Source organism: Hyla sarda, chromosome 6 (genome assembly GCF_029499605.1).
Source record: "Hyla sarda isolate aHylSar1 chromosome 6, aHylSar1.hap1, whole genome shotgun sequence".
Taxonomy (NCBI): domain Eukaryota; kingdom Metazoa; phylum Chordata; class Amphibia; order Anura; family Hylidae; genus Hyla; species Hyla sarda.
Genome location: NC_079194.1, coordinates 86,558,552 through 86,577,126, shown reverse-complemented (window position 1 = coordinate 86,577,126; position 18,575 = coordinate 86,558,552). Strand labels below are relative to the sequence as shown.

Below are 18,575 nucleotides of genomic sequence, written 5' to 3'. Positions count from 1 at the left end.
ACAGCTTTCTCTCAATACATCATAACAACGAGAAAGCTGGTAGATGGGGATACTAAGTGTTACATTCCCTATAGGATCTAATAGGCTATTTTGTGATTCAAGCCATAAATCACTAGTGATAAATCATTGTCTCAAAAAAAAGTCTGGGGTTTCACAACCTATATCTATTATAGGATTCTCTGGAACACTTTTAATTTTCCATTTCCTCCCTACACTATATGTTATGATATTCTCTACATCAAAAAGTAACAGAAACCCCATGGGACCAAGAACTGCACTAATGTTAATGGACCCATGGATGGAGGTTAATGATTAGAACCCTCATCAATTTTCACATTGTTAGTCTCTGCTCCATTTTTGTAAGGCCACCTTTCCATTGAAAACTAAGTAACCCATGAAAAGGCAGTTTTACAGTGGCAGTGATCTACAAAGTATAAAGTAAAAACAGAACAAAATTAGCAAATATCCGGCTGAATTTTTTTAATACATTGTGCCTGGGCTGCAAAAAATGTAAATAACAAACTTATCTTCTGTTGATCCCCGATGTGGGCTTGGTCTTCTTCCACATCTTGGAACCTGATGCGTCACACTGCAATCCCCTTCCATAGAAATATCCTGCTTCGGCCAGTGATATGCTGAGCACAGTGTCATGTAAGGAGCCTAGGCCCCCGCCTTCTGCCCTGCTGCCCGGGCCTGTTACATGACACTGCGCTCAGCCTATCACCAGCCAAGGCGGGACATCGATGTGCAACTATAAGCTGATCGCAGTGTGACGCGTCGGGTTCCAAGATGTGGAAGAAGACCGAGCCCTGAAGAGAGATATCAACACATGGTGGGAGCAGTCCCCCCCCCCCCCAACCTTTTAACTCCCCCCCCCCCCTTCCACTGTAATATTTCATTTTATGTGGTTTTACGCATTTAACTTTCTTCTGCCTTCAGCTCACGGTCTGTGAGTGTAAGGTTCTTACCGTAATGGCAAAGGAGAGGTGGATCCGCTTTCCTGTGTGGACTATGACTGAACCGTACCAGGGAGTGAAGTCTAAGGTGCCGCTGGTTTTCACCAGAGCCCACTGCAAAGCTTGGGATGGACTTGCATATGCAGGCGGCACCCAGGTCGCTACCCCTGGCATGATCCGTACACACAGGTTGCTCAGGTGATGCTTGGCACAGAAGAAGGCAAAGTCAAACGAAGCACGGGTCAGGAGTCAGGCAGCAAGGTAGCATAGTCAGGTCACAGGCACAAGGTCAGGAGGCAGGCTGCAAAGGAGCAAGGTCAGGTCACAAGCGAAGGGTCAGGAACACTATATGGCACACACAAGGGTACGCTTTCTCTTAGGCACAAGGCATGAAGATCCGGCAAGCAGTTAATGGTGTGCTGGCACTTTAAATTTTACAGAGTCGGCGAGGGCGCGCGTGCCGGCGGACACAGGGAGCAGAGGAGCGAGGAGGTGAGTGGACGTTCGGAACTCGGATGCAGGTGCGTCCTGCATAGTGAGTCCTGGAGCTGCCGGGGGCACAAGATGGGGAGCGCTCATGGCTGGACGGAACGGCTGGAGTGTTGCCCATAGCAATGCCCGGGACACGTGTGCGGGCGTGTCCCGCACCGCAAGTCCCGGGTAGAGCAGTAACAGAGGAGGGGGAGCGCTCACGGCCAGGATGGATGGCCCCTAACAGTGAGTTCATCTCACATCATCTGTAGCCCTGCCAGGGAGAACTTCTGCGCTCTCTCTTCTATGCTGTACTCACACTTGGGAGTGCAGCATAGAAGAGGCAGCCAATATCGGCAGGCAGCTCCTCAATTCCCTCCTCTCTGCATGTGTAACACAAAGAGGAGGGAGATCAGAGCGGACCTGCCGTGCTGCCGCACACAGCGTTCGTACTTGCCTGCTTGATTGACAGGGCAGAGAGCAAGAAAATATATCTATTTATAAAAATAAAAAAAGTAAAGTAAATACATTGCAAAGTTTATATAATAAGCTTGTAGCATAACATATACAAATTATATTTTATGACAGTTCCCATATACATATGTCTATAGGTGTTCCAGAAGAAATGAGATAGAAGTGTGCTTCATTTACATGTGCACATAGACTGATAGACTAAACAGATTTCTATTTGTGTCAAGTTGCATAGAACTAACTCCGAGCAAAGATGTGACCTAATTTTCCAGTAACAACCTGTGAGTCGTCTTAATGCTTTGTGGGTATATTTTAATGCAGGTGCAAGCAATATTGATGATGAAGTATCTTAAATGTTTTCATGGAAGTTTTCAAATGTTTATTCAAGTTCTACTGTAATAAAAGAATATGTCTTATTGAAAACTTTATTGTCCCTAATGTGACGAACCGTCTTAGGGGTTAGCTCTGGGATCGTCCTGGTCACTTGCCACGGGACACGTTCCTCACAATAACACCACAGACCACAGTTCCGCATACAAGTCTGGCTCCTCGCCAGCTTTATTTCCACAGGTTGCAGGTAAAACAAAACATAAACAGGAACAAAATAAAGTCCTAGACCGTCTGGTCACTGACTGGTCACAGCATGCCCTGACTACGAACTGGTGAGCTACTCTCAGCCAGTTAAACATGTGTCTCCTGCAACCTGTTACTCACAGTTCACACCACTTCTTGGACCACTCGCAGCGCCTTCTGTGTGTTACCTAAACAGGGCCCGTGTGTCTCCCCCTCTAACAGCCAGCATACTGTTTCCCAGAGAGAGCCCCAACTATTCTGTTTCCTTTCCTTTTAAACACACACTTTCCCTTCCTGATACCTCATTAATCAGGCCACAGGTGGAGCATTCACCAGAGTTAGCAAGGGAAATACACCCTTTCCTTGCCACACTGCCACACTAAAAAAATTTTTTTTTCCAAATATGAGTCTTGGGGCTAATGCACAAGGCAGTATTATGGCTCCTTTATGCAGAACCTTAATAAGGATAGAAGTGTATAAACCTTTAACTGAACTGGATTTTATAGGGAAGGTCGATTCAATATGAATTTGATCAAAAAAGTTGTTTAATAGTAGAGTCCAACAGAGTGTGTATGGCTCCATACAAGCCAGAGTGAACAAGCCCTTAGATTATCATTGTAAATAGAAATTTAGTGTAAAATTTTTATACTAAAACATTTATCCAAAGAGGAGCAAACATATTGGGGGAAACTACCTAAAGAAGTTGTCCTTCTTGGAAACCATCTCTTTATAACTGTATATATTAAACTAGTTTCATATACTATTAGGGCATATACAATTAAAGGGTACCTGTCACAATCTCCAGAGGCAGGATATGTTTAAAGCTTCCAGGCAATCTCGCAACCCGAGACTTGCTCTGAGACCGTCGCAATCAGAGGACGAATTTCCGGAAGCCTCATAGACCTTTCATGGGACTGCCGGAAAAAGTCCTCTGATTGCGTCAGTTATAGAGAATGTCTCAAGTTACAATATACAATATTGGTCGGCCAATCATCAGGACTGGCTGACCATCTAATATATATGGAGGCTTCCTGACTCTCCCCTGACATTAACTGTAAAATCTCAACTGCCTGACATTTTGTTTTCCGGAGATAAACTGTCTCCAGGGAAGTCTTCCCATTCACAACACATAAATGTTTGGCCAACATGTATATGAAGCTATTGGGTGAGATCGCCCGACAGCTATTGAAGGTGTATGGCCACTTTTACTCTCATTGTAGGTGACCAGAATGCTACAAGGGAAAGGTTGAAATTTTTAACACCTTCCCCTTTAATAATTGGAACTTCCAAAATAAATGATTAATACGTCTCATGATCTTGTTAAATTTTATAATCCTCCCAGTTCACTGCCCCCATTTTTAATATTTGTTAGTTTTCTACCTTGATATTGCTCTGTATTTTCTGCTTAGTCTCAGTCAAATTCACAGACTGGGAAGGGGGCATTACCCAGCAGGCGTGACATCATCTGAAGCCATACAGGGAAGAACTTCCCCCCCTCACTCTGCTATAAACAACCCAGAGCAGTTCAGTGTGAGATGAGCTATGATTGGATAAGGCTGCACACACTCCCCTCAGTATTTCCTGATTTTGGACTTCTGCCGGGCCAGCAGGAGTCCAAAGTCTGTGCAAAAGATGGGGAAAATGGGCTCTGAACAAGTAGGAAGACACCTAGTGGCAGCTTTAATTAAACACAAATAAAACATAGAAAACTTCATTCTTTTTAAACTAAGTACATTAGAAGGTTTTTTTTTTTATTTACCATAGGGAGTGCAATAGCAAAAATTTGTTTTCCTGAGAGTGCCCATTTAACCACAGTGAATTTGGTTTAATAAACAGATAATGCACATACTAGCTGGTGACCGATTTGTGCAGCTATATGTATACTATCCAGTTTCTTTTTCTTGTTTGTTTTGTAAAAAATGGTCCTAAACCATTGTACAAATCAATACGTTTTCAATTTTGATCTACCCCGTTTCCCCATAGATTGCGACCTCTTTTGAGCAGGACCTTCACTCCTTTGATTTGCTATTCAGTTTGTTAATCTAATGTTCACTGTTTATGTACAGTTTGTATTGTTAAGTACTGCAGACAGATAAGGATAATTATTATTATTACTGTACAGGACCCTAAAGAAGCTTCTGTCCTCAACATAGAAAGGGATTTACAGCTTCAAAGGTCCTATTTTTATGTCTAAGGACTGGTTTAACTTGTATTCTTTACTTGCTATTTTTATTTCATCTTCACTTTTTCTTATTTGGGTGACATTTAGAGGCATCAGAACCTCTTACTCAATTTCCACAGAGACGTAAAGTCAAAATGTTACATGTTTTTAGCTTACAATGGTCATCATATAAAACATTGATATTATAACAGAAGGGACCACTGTATAACTTTTTAGGTCTAATATAACATTTCAATTTGTCTCAAAAAGACCTCATAATAAATAACACCTCGTAAAATCTTTTTTTGTTACAGGTGTCAGTAGTATATTTTTCACACCAACAAACTTTAAATACCTAACCTTAAAGCTAATCTATCCAGGTAGACTCACAGTGAAGCCTCCAATATGTCAGAAAAGCCCCAGGAGCCAATAGACAAAGAGAGGATGTCTTCAAAAGGCACTCATATAGCTATAAAGAGGGCTATATTACCCCGATAAAACAGGACAGGACTATAATACAACAATAATAAAGTGTAACGATTATTTATGAGCTTAAAGGGAAACTATAAGAGCTTAAAGGGGTACTCCAATGGAAAACTTTTTTTTAAATCAAATGGTGACAGAAAGTTAAAGATTTGTAAATTACTTCTATTTAAAAAAAATCTTAATCCTTCCAGTACTAATCAGCTGCTGTATGTTCCACAGGAAGTTCTCTGCTGACAGTGCTCTCTGCTGACATATCAGGAACTGTCCAGAGCAGGAGAAGTTGTACTATGGTTCCTGACATGGACAGAGGTATCAGCAGAGAGCACTGTGGTCAGACTGGAAAGAACTGCACAACTTCCTCTGGAGCATACAGCAGCTAATTAGTACTGGAAAGATTAAGATTTTTTTAATAGAAGTAATTTAAAAATCTGTTTAACTTTCTGGCACCAGTTGATTAAAAAAAATAGTTTTCCACAGGAGTACCCCTTTAAGGGGAGTTATGTCATGTTCAGAGCTGCATTCATGGGTGGGTAGTTGATATGGAGATAAATCAAATGATACCTGTGTCTTAGCTGATGGCTAATATGCATAGTTATAAAATCACATTCCAAGCTCAAGTATCATATAGGCAGTGGAGAGCTGCAGCATGCACACCTTCTCTCTCCACTATATGATTGATGTACAAGGCTCAGTGCTGGAAGCCAAGCAGGGAGAGGTGGGAGAAAGTAAGAAGACATGCATGGTGCAGTTCAGCACCACCTCTATGGCACATAAGCTTTGAAGAAATACACAATTATATATAACTTTCTAAACAGCTCTCAGCTAAGAGACAAGAATCAATTGTTTTATCTTCCTATCAGCTATCTGCCCGTATGGAGATTTAGATCTGAGAGATTCTCAGATAGCCATTTATGTTCTGCACCTTCAGCTGGACAGCTGTTCATCCAACAGCTATCTATACTGGCACTACCATAACCATGCATGTTGGGCTCAGTCTGAGCATTCATGTTTTGTGAATGAGAAGAGAGGAGTAAGCTGCTGTCAGAACCATTTGGTGTTGGCTTTGCCTTCAAAACAAAAATATTGGGCATGTTGAAACCAAGCTATCTGATCCTTCTCTCCCCTGACATCTATCCTTGGGGAAGTGGTCGGAGGTTACAATATACAGTAGAAGATCTGTCCATGCTGCCAAAATCAGTGGGTTCAGCCCACAATAACCTTATGCATTTAGTCAGCTTAAGACTTGATTACTGTATAATGTCTGAATATGCTATAAAACTACAGTCACTGAATCACAGCAAGCGCCTACAGAAAGCCAATTCAATGACATATGGCATAACAAGAAGCATTCAATCTAAAATAAAAGAAAAATTCTGTCTAATCTCAAGGTAATAACAGTCCCTGAGGACCACATTTACCCTACACTAGTCTATATTATATCTATCCAGCTATTTCCTAGAAAATACTTTCTTGTTACCAATAAGCAACCAGTTTAGATCAGCTCCATCAGCAGCTAATAGTCTTACTGCAGCACTTTGGTCTACAGCTTAGACTACAAGAAAATATTTTTGGAATAAATATATCCATTGTAGCAATTCCTATTTATGGACGTCATCTGCTTTACTGCAACCTTGGCCAAGAACTGTATGCCCTCTGGGAAACTTTCCTTGAATACGTTCTACAAAATGGTGCTTTGTTTTCTTTCCAAGACTATGCTAAGAAGATCTTATTTTGTATGCAGAATTTAAAGTCCAATGTGTCCCCAAATAGGTCATGACTTAGTGGTATCTACTGACCTTTTTTACATACTAGTTGTGCTGCTAACTGTGACCATAAACAAGTAGTATAAACCATATTAGAAACTGTACTTAGATCTGGAGAAGGGACGTCATTAACAGAAGGTCGGCTCATAAATGTTGGATCACAGGTCAATTTTCATAGAATATATGAAGATTGCAAAACACTACATGCCTTTTCGATAACTTTGACTACCAGTATTATGGCTTTGTAGCAGGTCAATGGATAGTAACATTCATCAGTTTCCTTGGGAAAACTCCAGTTTTGTAACTGTTTATATATAGACTATATATATATATATATATATATATATATATATATATATATATACATATATATATATATATACATATACACACATCCCTGAGCTTCCCAGGAGAAGATAAAAAAGTATCCTGCTTCCCCAGACATAGTGCTTGGTTTTAGAGAGGAAGATAGGCCGGATTTCGGCACAGCTATGGGGAGGTCATCATGACAGGGTTTGACAGGGAGTAAAAGATTAAGGGGAGAATGATGAAAAGGTAGGATGAGCTGGGGACATGGAGAGAGCAGAAGGAGGGGGAGTGCGGGTTGAAGGACTTGAGGGGCTCAAGGGAGGTAATTGGTGGAGGGTGGGTAAGGTCTGGGGGAAAGGGGGGTGGGATATATAAAGAAGTGGAGGGCTGGGGGGGGCGGTCAGTTGTGACTGAGGTGTTTTACTGGAAGGCAGAAAGCTCCCAACCTCCCTTGTTTTCTTTGTTTTGTCTTCTTTAATTTGGGGGTGGTTTTTCTTGGGGGGATGTTCGGAATGGGGTGGTTGGCGAGATATTTGCTCTTTTCTTTGTCGCAGCAGTTGTGGGCAGGGGGGTCCTCGAACTAGGTGTTAACAAAAGGTGTGGAAAATGTGAAGGGAGGGAACCAACTCAGTTTTGGACTCCTTTTGGAGGTTAGATCTTGGTGGATGGTGGTTCCAGTGAAGTATTTGAGAGATGGGAGGCTTATGCATCTTGGGGGTCCCCGCGGGTGAGCAGTGTCCTGCCTTTGAGCCAGTGGGATCAGCTGGAGGCAAAATGAGCTTGCATGGGATCTAAATGGGGGGACCGCCAGGGGAGTTTGGGCATCGAGGACCACCTTGGTATTGAGTGGGTTTTGTATTATTACGTGTTAATGTTATATCTGACTGTTTATAATAAAATAGCTGCTGTGGCCAATTCATTCCTTTCCTGGTGTTATTTGAGGGGAGGGGTTGGGAGTACGGACTTGGCAATACCCCTGTCATGCAGGAGATTACAGCTGCCGGCTGAAGTAGAGGAAACTGTTATAAGGGGACATGACATGGACAGTGAGAACCCTCAGAGGCTGGTTCCTACAGTAAACATGGGTGCGCCCATTCTGTATAAAACAAAATGCTTTGCAGTGGAATTGTTGAAGCTTTTTGCTATCCCAATGTATAACTCAATGGAAAGCTTAAAACACCATATGAACCCATCCTTAGTGCTGCTGAGATGATTTCAACAATTGTAATTCGACTTTTATTTACAGTAACTCAACTTTTATTTACCATAGTTGGTGTTACACTAGCAAAGAATCCAGAAGGCCACCTGTTTCTATAAAGTTGTGCAAAGGAGTCATGTTGTACCCCATGACAAAAATAAGTCATGTTCAGCTTAAAGGAAAACAGTCATCCTGTTCACCCACACTAAACCCAATTCACTGCGGGTAAACAGGAGACTGATTCGGGGTCTCTTGAAGAGTTGTCCCTCTGAAGGTCCGCTTCTTTCTTTGGTGAATTGCGCATAGGAGGTGGACTCACTGGGTGAATTTGAATATTCATGGGCGCTGATCACGTGAGCGATTACGCCTACAGAGCGCTCACGTGACCAGCATCCATAAATATTCATATTCTCCCAGCAGGCCTGCCTCCTGTGCACAAGTCGCCAAATAAAGTAGTGGATCTTCAGAGGAACACTGCTTCAGGCTGCAGGTACGTATCTTAGTCAGAGACCCCACATCGGTCTCCTGTTCACCCGCACTATAACCCAGTGTTATTCTAAAGCATTCTTCTCTTCATAACATTAGAATTACCGAGTACCTTCTAGATACACAAGCCCAAAAACTTTGTGGCACAAAATAATATACAAAATTATATATATATATATATATATATATATATATATATATATAGTTCAATGCAAAGTTTTTAGAAAATAAAATGTATTACTGTATTTTTCTTCATATAAGACGCTACGGCATATAAGACACACCTAATTTTATAGGATAAAAATCTAGAAAATAAAGATTCTGAACCAAATACAATGTAAAGTATAGGACAGTGATCTTCAACCTGCGGACCTTCAGATGTTGCAAAACTACAACTCCCAGCATGCCCGGACAGCCGTTGGCTGTCCGGGCATGCTGGGAGTTGTAGTTTTGCAACATCTGGAGATCCGCAGGTTGAAGACCACTGGTATAGGAGGTAGTACTCACGTGTCCCCGCCACTCCGGACCCATCACAGCTGCCCTGGATGTCGCCCTCCATCGTTGTCGCCGCGTCCCTGTGGTGTCCCCGTCGCTCCGAAACATCTCTGCTGCCCGGTATCCTCGCTCTCCGTCGCCGCCATGACGTCGCTACGCACACCGCTCCTATTGGATGAGGGGATGGCGTGCGCGACGACGTGATGACGACGAAGGAGAGCGCCGGCCATGCAAGGGATCCCGGCACGGAGCAGACACCGAGGAGGCAGGTAAGGTCCCTCCCGGTGTCCTGTAAGCTGTTCGGGATGCAGCGATTTCACCGCGGCGATCCCGAACAGCCCGACTGAACAGCCGGGTTAGTGTTATTTTTCCTTCAGATGCGGTGGTCAGCTTTGATCGGAGCGTCTGAAGGATTAATACAGGGCATCACCACGATCGGTGATGTCCTGTATTAGCCGCGGGTCCCGGCCGTTGATGGCCGCAGGGACCGCCGTGAAAGGTGTGTATTCGCCTTATAAGACGCTCCAACTTCCCCCCCCCCCCAGTTTTGGGGAAGTGCGTCTTATACGACGAAAAAAACGGTAATTCATTATTTTACAAGAGCATTGCTTAGAAAGGGAAGAGTCTGGGGTACTAAGTGGGAATGAGAAGATGTCAACACAGTTGGTTATAGGTTGACCCTGATAAAGTTGGAACGTCACAAAAAGGTAGAAACCTGGAAATAAGAGAGGAGATTTAACTTAGATTTATTAGTTAAGGCTGGTCTATGGTAGCTAGATGAATTGATGAAAAGATGTTCATTTAAAACAAACAGTCTATATGAGTCTATGATTCCTCCGGGGGGGTGGGGGGGGGGGGGGGCTGAATGCTCCCCTAGGAATACCATATATCAAATGTTGTTTTTTCCTTTTGTTTTGGAATGTTTTCTAGTTTTTTAAGTTTAAAAATGAGAAAAACCTAATAACAATTTTACAAGTTGAACCATATAGAAACATTCTATAAACTGGACCAAGACAATGACAAAGACTATGGGGGGAATCTTATAAATCATTTTACTATTTTTTTTTCTGCTGTTCTTTGATGCTTTCTTTTGGCACAGTGGAGTTTAAGCATGGGTTAGGTATAAGGCTATCCTTTATATAACATAGGGACAAGGACTATTTATAGAATTCAGAAATATTGGGCAGACTAGATGGGCCAAATGGTTTTTATCTGCTGACACATTCTATGTTTCTATGTTTCAATGATTTTTTTATTTTTTATTTTTTTTGCACCAAAGTTTTGCGACTTTTAATTTAAAAGGTTTTTCAAAAAGAACATACCAAGTTGTCATTTCAGTTGATATCATGCAGTGGTCAAGAACTTATGATGTAGGACTTTTCAGTTTGTCGCATCTCTGAGCTATCGGAGGCGCAAAGCTACACCAGCCCTGACTTGACTTACAAAACTGGCCGTAGATAGCATTCTTAAAAAGTCATACATTTTGTCGAACAGGTTAAAAAGTCGCACAAAAAGTCGCAGGGGGAGCACCATACAAAGTGAAGTACTGAAGAAATGTGATCAGCACCATATGTAATCAAACTCAAAAAACACCCCAAAAGGGGGAATGAGGGGTCCTAAGACACAATAACTACAAACCCCAGGGCCGAAGCCCAGGAGTCACTAACTCCCCTCTTAATAAATCCCCTAAAATATAACTTTTATTGGTATGATAAAATATTCCCACTCAATTGGTTAAAAATAAATGTCTGTTGCTTGAACAATGAAAAATAACCAGTGGGGGACCCCCTGTCTGATAATGTAACTGTTTTAGCGGCGCTGCAGCCTGCCGCAATGGCAACACTGTGACGTGCAACTTAAAATATGAGCACAGCCACCCCCGACATGTTTCGCTGTTGAGACAGCGTTATCTCTTGATGTATCTCATATGTATCTCATGCCCTGCACCATGTAATGAATTGGAGGCCAGTACACAGTTTTCACCATATGAATTAATGGGTTAAAAAACATTCACCTACATCACTCTTGATGAATTCCCCCCAATATGTTTTAGGGGCTGACAGAATATTTTTAGTGGGTTTTTTTTCCCTACAAAATATCAGCATTGCTGGAGAAATGAGGTCCCAATGTCCCAGAACGCTTCATAGTTTCAAAATTAGCGAAATTCTGGCCGGTTTATTAGGAGATCAGCCGGATACAAACCGTGAAAAAAGGGTCTTTGCACAAAATAAGCATAAATCAGAGCCAGCCCTCAGGACCTCAGACATTTTTATACTGTTTGCTTGACTGCAATTATTACCACATGGGGCCCCGTGAAAAAGATAAGGCACAAATGTATTTGCATGAAGCAGATTATGTCTTTCACTTACTGCATGAGTGACAAGCAATTCACCGGTAGTCACATTAACTGTTCATCAGCGATTGTCTCCGTAACCGGCTCTTAGCACTTATAAAGACAAGGAGGATCATTTAAAAAATCCATTGCAAAATATTACACATGCTCAGTGCCTGTTTCCTGCTTGGTTAACACATAACTACCCAGCGGCATTAATGTTTACCCAGTATAGGCATACACAAGTAATATTCTATTAAAGGGGTACTCTGGTGGAAAACATTTTTTTTTTTTTTTTTTTTTTTTATGAACTGGTCCCAGAAAGTTAAACAGATTTGTAAATTATTTCTATTTAAAAATCTTAATCCCTCCAGTACTTATTAGCAGAGGAAATTATTTTTATTTTATTTATTTTTTGTCTTGTCCACAGTGCTCTCTGCTGACACCTCTGTCCATGTCAAGAACTATCCAGAGCAGCATATGTTTGCTATGTTTTTTTTTTTCCTTCTCAGGACAGTTTCTGATACGGGCATCAGGTATCAGCAGAGAGCACTGTGGACAGGACAAAAAAGAAATTCAAAGAGAAAAGAATTTCCTCCTTAGCATTCAGCTGCTAATAAGTGCTGAAAGGACAAATATTTTAGTTATAGTTTTCTGAGGAAAGTGAAGAACTAGTAGGGTTACTCAAAAAAATTTTGTCAGAAATTCTGGCGCACGACACATGCGACAAAAAAAAAAAACCCTACAAAAGCTGCTAGGAAAAGCCTTAGTAAATGAGGCACAAGGGAGGGGAGATTTATCAAAACCTGTGCAGAGGTTGCAAGATTGCTTCTTTAATTTTGCACAAGCCCTTTTAAAAATTAAAGAAGCTATCTAATTGGTTGCTATGGGCAACTGGGCAACTTTTCCTCTGCATAGGTTTGATAAATCTCCCCCAATATGTCCACATGTAGCACTGAGATATACATTTTGGGGGAGATTTATGAAACCTGGGCAGAGAAAGAATGGTGCAGTTGCCCATGGCAACCAATCAGATTGCTGCTTTCATTTTTAAAGAGGTCTGTGAAAAATAAAAGAAGCAATCTGATTGGTTGCTATGGCCAACTGCACCACTCTTTCTCTACACAGGTTTTGATAAATCTCCCCCTTTGACCTTACACTTGTATAATATCCTAAGTATCATATTTGACCAAATTCTGGCTTCAGGTCTCAGATAATTTCTCACTGAAAGCCCCCCCCCCCCCCCCCACCCCCATTCATGTACATTCCATAGGTAAACAACAGTAATCCAGCATATCAACAATATTCAGCTTTATTTTCAACAGCAGCGATATATCACACACGTAAAAACAAACATCTACTGACACAGCAGACACGTTTCAAGCGTAGTGATGAAAAACACGCATGCGCTTGAAACATGTATGCTGTGTCCCTGGCTGCTCTTTTACCTGTGTGATGTATGGCTGCTGGTGAAAATAAAGCTGAATATCATTGATGCTCTGGATCACTGTTGTTTTCACCTCTTGTTGTTGCTGTGGACTGGCCGGCGGCAGAACCATGCATGTCCATTCCTAGAGGATGAGCTGGATACCTATTGTATTGCACTGTAATGTTTCCTCACTGCAGATTATAGAGTAAGGGATCAAACCCCATCACAATTTTGGCAAACATCTCATCTAAGGAAGGCCAGTGGAGTAGTGTCAAGCTTTCATCAGATCAAAGTACCCTTAAAGATCCGATGTAATTTGCTAAATAATATCGCTCGTTTTCATTCTCTTTAGCTGTAATTTCGGCAGCTGCAGAAAATCATCATTTGCTTTGTTTGTGTGTTTTTCAATGTCGGGTATTTTACAGGAAAAAAAAAAAAAGGCCAAAGAGCCCGTGCGGAAAAAACATTGAGCATATACATGTCAATGACGACAAGGTTTTTTTTTTTTTTTTTTTTTGTACTGTGGAAGTGAGCATGTGTCTTGAAGACGTTGGCATTTGGGAAGCGTGCATGTTGAAGGTGGATGCTGTTTTATGATGATTTCAGGACTGTGTGAGCCGGGAGTCTTAATGAAGTAGCAGCCATTAGAAGTGTGCAACCATCAGCAATTAGCCAGTGTTTCAGATCTCTTCATGCTTTTGTCTCTATGTGAAATCCAGACGGACGCTTCTAATATATGCAAGACTTAAGGATATCAGTTACTTCCTAGTCGACTATGCCAGACATTGAAGAAAAGGCAATAGGACATGTGAAGACTAGCTAGACCCAAATTGAATTATACTAGTGACTTAGTGTGTATGCTATGTACAGTATATGGTTCATATGGGTTATTGTAGGAGTCTTGGTACATTCTGACTTTCAATAAACAGGGATGCAATGTTAACTCGTAGCATGAGCTACCAGCATCACAACATCTTCTTAAATGACAGAGAAGCTGCATGTTAAGAACATATTAGTGTTCACAGTTCATCCGAATGGTTTATAGTGCTGTGATATATTCTTTTAATCTCAGAAAAGGTGCAGCTTTTTTGCTTCAGAGCCGATAATCACAATTTCACCTTGCTCATTATCGCCTGCAATAATTTCAACTTAGACAGATTCCTCAAGTTTGTACATGACTTCTCTGGGTTATTACCCAGCTGTGCGGCTGAGCGGGCAGATAACCACATCCACAGCCTCTTATCTGTAATGATGTAATACATCCCAGCACTGGGTCGAGATGATTGGGGAATAATGGGATTGTAAGAACTGCAGAGATGACAACACAGCAATGCCTCCTGTCGCTCAGAACATGCAATCGCCAGACATGGATGAGCAAAGGGAAATATGAGAATAAACACTAATTCACCTCGGAATTATTAAGTTAGTCATTGTCAGTCTAACTGGCTTTTTGTATGTAAACTGGGAACCAAAATGTATACACCCTGCGAAAAAAATTCCTGGATGTCATTACGACACAGTCTGCTCATTTAGCCAGTTTTGCAATTAAGTGTAATGGCTTAATTAACAAGTTATATTTAGATGCAGCACTATAGTAAAGGCTGATGGCATGGAGAAGAAACCCCCGGCATTGTCTGTTATCGATACGCTCTGCCAGCGCGCAACTGCTGCGATCAGTGAATGGCACGAATACACTGCACTTACCTTCTGCAGGAGCTGGGAACCTGAGTACTTTGCTGCTATGGATTTGATCTCCCCACCGAAAGCAGAGGCCCAGAGCTTTACCCTATAACGACAAGCACGGAAAGCAACGTAAATACACTAGCTTTATTCTACCGAGTGGGGGAAAAAATTAATCGAACAACCCTACCGAGAAAAATTAACAGCACAGCACAGCAAAATGGACATAGAAGCTACTTGCAGATCCAAAGCAAACCTGCATTTAGCAAGGTAAGGCCTCTCTGTCTCGTGCATCTGCTGCAGCTCCTATGTTTTTTGTTTATATTGTACCAAGGAAGCTTCTGCTTTACTCCCTTAGAAATTACATTGCTAGCTGTGCACAGATCCGGTTCATTCACCACCAATTTAATGCCACAACGGAATGCGGATAAAAATGACAATGTCTAAAGGACGCTGGCAAAACCGTAAAGCAAGGTCAGAAATATGCAGCAGGTAAATTATATCGAGGTGGAATGACAAAACACACACACACAAAAAAAAAGCCCATTCTCTCCTTCCCGCACGACTGCATTTAATTGGCTACATTAAAATAGGGGAAAAAAATTCTGCAGCCTGCGAAACTTGCTTCCTAGCAGATAAGTTCACGCGAAACACCTTCGGCCATGAAAGAAATACGCAGGGCAGCGAACGACGGCTCATCACTTACATAGATAAGGGGATCTGCTGCTCCGATCCGATCGCTGGTTTTAGCGTCGTGTTCAAGGCTATCCAGAAGAAAAAGAAAAAGATCCCAAACGCTAGGGGAATAGTGCAAATCCCTTGCATGGTTCCTTGTCTTGAGTCTGCAAAAAGGCTTGTACAGTAAGATGAAAACTCAGGCTGATGATCCGGTTTGCCCCTTTTCCTAGAGCAGACTTAAAGGAATTGGAGTTGATCATTCATCATTCATCCTATAACAGTCCTCGGGATTGTGGTGTAAGAGTATGAGGAGAAACCTGCAATGACTTGAAAAGTTGTGTCCTTGGTAACAGGAAGCGTGATGTACCAGTACTGCAGCCTCGTGCCTTTACTTCTCTACAACTCTGCAGTAAGCAGTGCACTGGAGTTACTTCCCTGACCTACTGAGAGACTAGAGAGCTCTTAGCTGCAAGAAAGCAGACTATTGATTCCAACTGTGCAGCCTGTCCTCTCACAATTACTGCTCACTTTACAAATGGGAAGCTGCCTTCAGGTCTCCTTTCTTTCTTTTTTTTTCTTCTCCTGGTAACCTCCAGCCTTCATCCCATATCAAGTCTAGTGCTGGTTCACTGGAGCAGGAACGGACATTAATGGAAAAGTGCTGACAAATAGAAAAAAAAAAGAAGGGGAACTTGTGCAAGATGGACCAAGCGGAAAATATATCGAAAAACAAGAGTATGAGGAACAAGAGGCAAAGAGTTGATGAGGGAGCAGTTATATGGCAAGAGAGTCTTCTCGGAGGGACGGTCGATGAGGAACAGTTGCTGGGGGTGTTGTGTTGACAGCAAGTGAGGAGTTGAAGAAGAGGGGTGGTGGTGGGGGGGAGAGCTGACACGAGGGACAATGAACACCCACCGGAGAGTTTTCCCAATTCATTCAGTGCCGTACTGCATAGCAGCTTTTGTTGTGCAAACGGCTACTGTACAGCCACCTAAACAGCGGCTCGCTGACAGAGAACGACGAGAGCAGGACCCTTGTTGACATGTCATGTTGGTATCGCAGTCAGTTTTCCTCGATCACGGACAGTCTCGGCTCAATGAAGTCCTATGTCGCCAGTCCCCGTGCATAGAAGCATGCCTGTATCATATCACAGCTGCTGCAGCTGCCGGAGAAATACAGCTTTTAAACGCTTATGAACCAGAGGAAAAATGCAGCCTTGCTAGATCAATGCAGGCTAAGTGACTTGAGACCATGAATAAATTATTAATTTCGGTTCGGGGAGGAATCCCTTTGGAAGATTGTGCATCAGATCTCTGCCTTTAAAACAGCTCAGCAGCTACGGCGATAGATATATTTATATATTTTATTTCTTTTTTTGTCCAGTTATTAATCCGAACACTTCTTCCTATCTCTTCCCCGACTCACAACTCCAGCTTTTATTATTGTGCATTCCTCCCCATTGTATGCATGCTGAGCATCCATTAATCTAACAGCTCACAAAATGCTCCCATTATTGGAGATTAGCATAGTACTACAGCAAGTTCTGTTTACACCGCAATGAAAGTGTCTCCGCGTTTCTCCCTGCTAATCCTTTAACCCCTCGCTTGCTGGCATCCTAGAGTTTTGCCTTCCAATACATCCTAAAGTTTTGGAGATCTCCCGTCAATAGGGTGGGTTATTGCAGTTCATGTAGAAACAATAGATTCTGAATAAAACCCTGAGCCTGTAAATGACAGCATCATCTGGAGTAGAAAGGAGGAGTCAGCTGGACAGGTCAAGGGTTAAGGCTAAGGGGCAATAAAGTCCTGGGGGAATAATACTAAGTACATAATAATGGCTTATAATTGCAACTTCACACTTCACTTCCTATTTACTATTGATTTTAGGGCACAGAACACTTAGGATCATAAAGTTTTATGAGGTCATGCTGTAGGCCAGTGGTCTCCAAACTGTGGCCCACCAGCTGTTGCAGAACTACAACTTCTAGCATGCCCGGACAGCCGTTGGCTGTCCGGGCATGCTGGGAGTTGTAGTTTTGCAACAGCTGGAGGGACCCAGTTTGGAGAACACTGCTGTAGACTTTGGTCTTCAGGGTGGGATGATACAAGAAATGAGTACCATATGTACAATTATTATTGATAAATAATAATAATAATCACCATCACTATCATTATTATCATTATTATCATAATTTAATATCAATTACGTATTGCTTATATAGCTCCAACCATATGTAGTGCTGTACAACCATAAGGGCATGGACATTGATAAATAATAATAATAATAATCACCATCACTATTATCATCATTATTTATTATCAATTATGAATTGCTTATATAGCACCAACCATATGTAGTGCTGTACAACCATAAGGGCATGGACATTGATAAATAATAATAATAATAATCACCATCACTATTATCATCATTATTTATTATCAATTATGAATTGCTTATATAGCACCAACCTTATGTAGTGCTGTACAACCATAAGGGCATTAACATGAATCTAAATATAATAATAATAATACTAATAATAATTATTATTATTATTATTAATAAAACTTATTATTATTATAACTATTGTTAATATTATTTATTATCATCAATGACGCATTGCTTTCATAGCACCAACATGTTCTGCAGCACTGTACAAAGCTGGTTGTCAGCATTCATGAGTCCCTGTATCCAAAAGAGCTCACAATCTAATTTCCCAGACACATATACTAGGGCCGATATTATAGTAAGCCAATCAAGCTCAGCTATCAGTGTGTTTTTTAAGTATTTTTGTAATATAGTAAAAACATAACAGTAATATCCTTTATTGATGTAATGCCAACTTATACCATAGCACGCTCTTTGTAGTATGATCCCTTTTATTCATGGAGCTAAACAATATATATAAATAAATAAAAATTAAAAATAATTTAAAATAACTTAATAATAACAACTATTATTATTATTAATAATAAAAATACTTTTATTTTTATAATATTATATTCCAAGCAGGAGTGGAATATTCTATTCTAACCTACAATATTCTACCAGCATTGTGCAATGAAATAACAAATCTTCCACTACCTTCAT

At 41.4% G+C, this 18,575-nt stretch overlaps 1 protein-coding gene across 1 annotated transcript in view; it reads right to left on the bottom strand.

The window, feature by feature from the left end:
- CACNA2D3 (calcium voltage-gated channel auxiliary subunit alpha2delta 3) overlaps positions 1-17,995 on the bottom strand; it is a 1,201,789-nt gene extending 1,183,794 nt beyond the window's left edge. Inside the window, exons 1-2 of the mRNA XM_056524384.1 lie at positions 15,517-17,995; positions 14,835-14,916 (exon numbers count right to left, since the gene is read on the bottom strand). Coding sequence (XP_056380359.1) covers positions 14,835-14,916; positions 15,517-15,635 — 201 coding nt within the window. The 5' untranslated portion in view covers positions 15,636-17,995. The remainder of the gene's footprint in view (positions 1-14,834; positions 14,917-15,516) is intronic.
- Positions 17,996-18,575: the final 580 nt, after the last annotated feature.